The sequence below is a fragment of the Chaetura pelagica genome, unplaced genomic scaffold (assembly GCF_000747805.2).
Source record: "Chaetura pelagica isolate M959 unplaced genomic scaffold, ChaPel_1.0 scaffold158, whole genome shotgun sequence".
In the NCBI taxonomy this organism is placed as follows: Eukaryota; Metazoa; Chordata; class Aves; order Apodiformes; family Apodidae; genus Chaetura; species Chaetura pelagica.
Genome location: NW_009954182.1, coordinates 26,078 through 30,930, shown reverse-complemented (window position 1 = coordinate 30,930; position 4,853 = coordinate 26,078). Strand labels below are relative to the sequence as shown.

General features: G+C 50.6%; 1 protein-coding gene across 1 annotated transcript in view; it reads right to left on the bottom strand.

Moving 5' to 3' along the window:
- The window catches only part of RLF (rearranged L-myc fusion), a 61,422-nt gene extending 57,029 nt beyond the window's left edge, over positions 1 to 4,393 (bottom strand). The window contains exons 1-3 of the mRNA XM_010002907.1: positions 4,311 to 4,393; positions 3,685 to 3,799; positions 3,242 to 3,415 (exon numbers count right to left, since the gene is read on the bottom strand). Coding sequence (XP_010001209.1) covers positions 3,242 to 3,415; positions 3,685 to 3,799; positions 4,311 to 4,393 — 372 coding nt within the window. The remainder of the gene's footprint in view (positions 1 to 3,241; positions 3,416 to 3,684; positions 3,800 to 4,310) is intronic.
- Between the last annotated feature and the right edge of the window lie 460 nt (positions 4,394 to 4,853).

Sequence of the window (4,853 nt, the reverse complement as noted above, 5' to 3'; positions counted from 1 at the left end):
GCTTCTTTCCCCTCCCCAGCACTGAACAGACACAGAAACACACCCTGGGAAGCACCTTCCCTTCCAGGTGCCCCTGCCTTGATGCTTGTCTTGAGAAGTCGCCCTGTTGATCATCTGGGGGGATTTGGAGCCGTGACCAGGCCTGGTCCATGCAGGACCCTCCTATTCCACCTATTCTGGAATTAGTTGTACAACCTTTTCTCTCTTGTATACCTTCAAGACTACAATATTGTCCGCCCATGCTGCACATTTTCTTTCCCTCCCTGTTGGAGGAGGGAGAGCTGGAATAGGGAGCAGTGTCTTCTTGAACCAAAGGCAGCCAATGGACAGATCCCAGGTTTGTGGAAAGGCACAAAAGAAGACAAAATGTTGGTGTGGTGTGCACTGACACAAGAAGATGAGCTGCATTTTCCTTCCCTGAATCCGTCACTATGCAGCAGGGAGCCTGGATGATCAGAGCTCCCCTGAGCTGCCCTGCATTTCAGATTGGAAAGTGAAAGTAAGCTAGTAAAAAGGTTGGTGTCGATTCTCTTCACAGCCTAAGGACCAACATGGGGCAGGAGACCAGCAGGACACCTACAGAGGAGCCACACTGCTGTGCACAACAGCTTAGGTGCTTGTGGCAGTTTCAGGAGACATGGCCTACGTGTTCTAAGGAGCTGGTCAAATGCCTTGTCTCCATTTCTGTAATGGTGTCTTCCAACGTGTGGCTCTTGTGTGCAGAGTCTGCACAGGCAATGCTAACATGCACTGAGCAACTTGCTCAACCTCAGAGCTGTCTCTGCTTGGAACCAAAGGTAGAAAAGAGACCTCCTGAGCACAGGACAATTCTACCCTGAATGGTCCCATGAATATGTGCTGCAGATAAATTCACTTCCAGGCTCATGGAAGGGTCATATCTGCAACCTCCCCACCCAGGGAGGAGTGGACTAGATGGACAGCAAATTGACCCAAGTATTCCATTCCATGTATCCACGTGAGCTTGGTGTGAGGTCAGGGATCATGGAAGTCAAGCCCCTTCCTGCTTCTTCTCCCCTTCTCTCCCTTCCATGGCTGGTGTCCAGGGAGGACTCTGTTCATCCCCGTTGACCCCCATGCCTGTGCATCCCTGCCCCTCCTCACTCTCCCCTCAGCTCCTGGCTGCTCTGCCCTCTCTCCTGCAGCTCCTCCATCCCCTCCTACCCAGGTAGGGAAGAAGAGAGAGGAGAAGAGAGACTTGGCTGCATTGAAAGCGAAACTAAACAGCTTTAATGAAACACTAACAATATAAGAATATAGATACAATTGTATACAAGTATTTTCAGATACGTGCAAACCCCCTATTGCCTCCCCCACGCCCAGCAACTCCCACAAGACTCTCCTGAGCTGCAAAGACTCCCGAAAGATCCCGGAGCTGCTGGAGAAAGCGCAGAGTGATGAGGGTCAGGAGAGCTGGAGCCTGGGGGTCCCCGGGGAGGGATGGACGGAGTCCTCCGCGGGCGCCGGCCATGGGTGGAGGAGAAGGGAAGAAGCAGCAGGGAGGAAGTTGTCTTGTGTGCTCTCTGTCCTTCCTCTGAGCTCACGTAGCTCCATGGAATGGAATCTCTCTGGCCAGTTTTGCTGTCTGTCTAACTCAGCCTCCTGCAGGGGGTCAGAGATCTCTCTGTAGTGTCTGAGCCAGCAGAGTGAAGGTGCGACCTTGAAGCCCCAGCAGTTAGAAAAACGTTCTGTTCTTATCAGTCTTAGTTAGAACACACTGTGGCTAGTTAAAAGAAAGCTTGCTGAAGGGGAAAAAAAAAAAAAAAAAAAAAATCAGTAAAAGGAAAATTGTCTTCATCCTGGCTCCAATCAGGACAAGTCACTGCTCAGGTCCCCAAACTTCATGCATAAATCTGTCCTTGCATGGATCCTTGCCAAAATATCCCCACATTCCCAGAGCAGGCCACAAAAATGCACCATTTCTGTTTCAATTAGTGCTAGAAAATGAAACCAGGTTCAAACTCCATATGCTTGCACCTCCAGCCTTTCAGAGTGGCTGAAACCGCCACACTTGGGTTCCTCATCCCTGCAGGATCCCAGTGCCACAGAACAGATGCTCCAGGCAGTGCTGCACAAGGTGGGGATTCTGCAGAGTATCAGAAAAAAGCAGGGCTGAGAGCCTGGAGCTGATAAGGACACTGCCCCACATTCCAAAGAGGGAACAAGGGCAGAGGGAAGTGACAAGCAAGCATGGAATGGCACCCCAGATAAGAGAAAAGGACACACTGGAGTCACTCATCCACTGAGAGCTCCTGAGTCACCTGACGAAGAGGAAAAGACAACCAACTGATGAAGGATTTCAGTAGATCTTGAGCAAGAAATGCCCTTTTCCTTTTTCTCTGAGGGTTTTATCACCTGACAGGAAACAGTAACAATAAAAGGAGAAGAACAGAATCCTTTAGAACAGTAACTCTGAGGGTCTGCCAACCTGACCCACAAGAACAAGAGGAAATCAAGCAAGGTGGTTGTTTATCTCTTCACCTCTTGGTCTTTTGCCCCAGACCACAAATCTACTGCAGGCTCTGCCACAGCTCCAGGGCTGTGAGGAAACACTCACAGCAGAATAAAGGCTGCTTGGCCAGAAGCTGCTCCCAAGGAGACAACAACACTGGCTGGAACTGCAGTTTCCTTCAATCCCTGAGAAAACTCGCCTGCAAATCATTTATTTTTGAAGGACATGTTCCCTGTAAACACATGCCACCCTGGGGATGAAATGGAGCCCTCCTTCAGAAGCATTCCAGCCCTCCTCATCCTCCTCTTCCTCACAGCTTCTTGAAAAGTGAAGGAAAATGAGTCCTGTGTCTCTCCCATCATCCCTCAAGTCAGTGTGAGGTGTGTGGAAAACTGTGGCTGTTCAGACATGAAATGACACCTTGACACTAGATGTGGCAGGCTAAAAATCAGCGAGTGCAGACCAATGTGTCACATGGACAACTCTAAAGGTCATCACCATGAAATCTGGGGCAGCTAGTTCAACACAGGGCAGCAGGAAAGAAGGCATCTTCAAAACAACTTCTCCTTTAAGCTGTGTCTTGAGTATGCACATCAGCTCCTTTGAGAAGGAGAAACTGCCACCTCTTCATGATGGTCACAGCCAGCACCAGTGAGGTACATCCCTCCTGAAAGAAAGAAACCAAGGGAAACATCAAAGTAAAAAAAACAGGTTGAGAAATTATCCATGCACCTTTCTGAAAGAACTTCTTGAAGAAATGGAAACATTTACCTTTTTCTTGGCATCAGCAGTGGCACGATGCTGGGGTAACAGCCACACTATATTGAGAGCAGGAGACAGGACAGCCAGGTGACGGGCCATGTTGCCATCACAGTCTGCCAGAGTCAAGCTGGCTCCCTGCTCCAGCAGAACAGCCACACACTCTTCCTGCTGGCTCTGCACTGCCTGGGAAAAACACACACACAAAGGAAACTCTTCCACAGTTGACCTTGCACTGTCCCAGCTCACCCAGCTTCTCAGCACTGGGGAAGAAGAGCATCTGCAACCATGAGCTCACCTTTGCTGTCCCACTCAGATTACAACGGGCACGTTTCTGCACAGGCCTGCACAGAATCTACCAGATTCTGTGTTTCTGCACAGAATCCTACCAGACACCCCTCCGCTCCTGCACAGGCCACCAGCCCCTCTCCAAGAGCAGGACATGTGCCACATACCTTCATCAAGGGCGATCTCCAGAAGTTGTCAGAGAGGTCCAGCTGGCAGTTCTCTCCCACCAGAAATCTTACCACCCCCACATGGCCATTGGCACAGGCGAGATGCATAAGTGTCCTAAAAATAAGACAGGAGCTTAACATGGACAGACCACCCAGCCCTGGGAACCCTGCCCAGACCCTGCTTGTCCCCAGGACTGCTGCAACAATCCTGCACTGATCCCCGCCTCAGCCCAGAAGAGAACTGCTGATGCCTCAGCAGCTGCATGACTCCCCTGCAGGTTGTCCTGGTTTGAGCCAGGATGAAGCCACTTTTATCTCTCTTGGTAACTGGGACCCAACAAGTTCATGGTCAGCCAAGGCTGACACTTCACTGTCCCTGACCAGCTCTGACTCACCCTTGTTGCCCAGCTGGCCACCGGGGTAAGAAGCTCAACCTGAGACTCATGGGAAATCTACAGGACTGTTTGCACCCAGTCACTTTGCCAGTCCAGTGAATGCCAGTGAATTGCTGATCTGGAGACTTCCAAATCTTGCCTTCAGAATCTTGTGTCCACTTCCTCACCTTGACTGAGTGATTTAACTCCCACCTTTATGTCACCTTCACTGGTGTGACATTTGTTCCTAACCTAAGAATGCTCACAGAACCCGCCTTCTGCTCCACAATGCATTCGAGCTTACATCCCTTAGAGAGGCCCTGCCCCAGGCTCATTTTCCCACCTTACTCAACCACTTTGAATGTCTCCTGAGAAGCCTGTATCTATCCATCACAATACCCACAGCTGTGCAAGCTGTCTCACCTGTGCAGGGATTCCCATGGGCCTGAATTCTGCAGTGACCTGTGAGTGCACTGGATGGTGCTTCAAGAGAGATCCGACCCTCCCTCTAGTGCATATGTCATATTGGTCAGCTGAAAGTCCAGCAGCTGCCATGGAAATGTGAGTTTAAAAGATGTTCAGATGGCCTAAACATTGGGTGTAATCTGAGGTGACCAAGGGACCCTCCCCTCCAGTCCCACAGCTGATGCTCAGGCAGGTCTGGGTGTCCCATATGTGCTCCATCAGAACCTGCAGACACATCTACAAGTCTTTGACCATCCCTGGCACCTCAGATGCCACTAAGTGCTTGTGTGGAAGCAGCTGAATGTCCCCCTCAGTCCCCATGGACCCCAG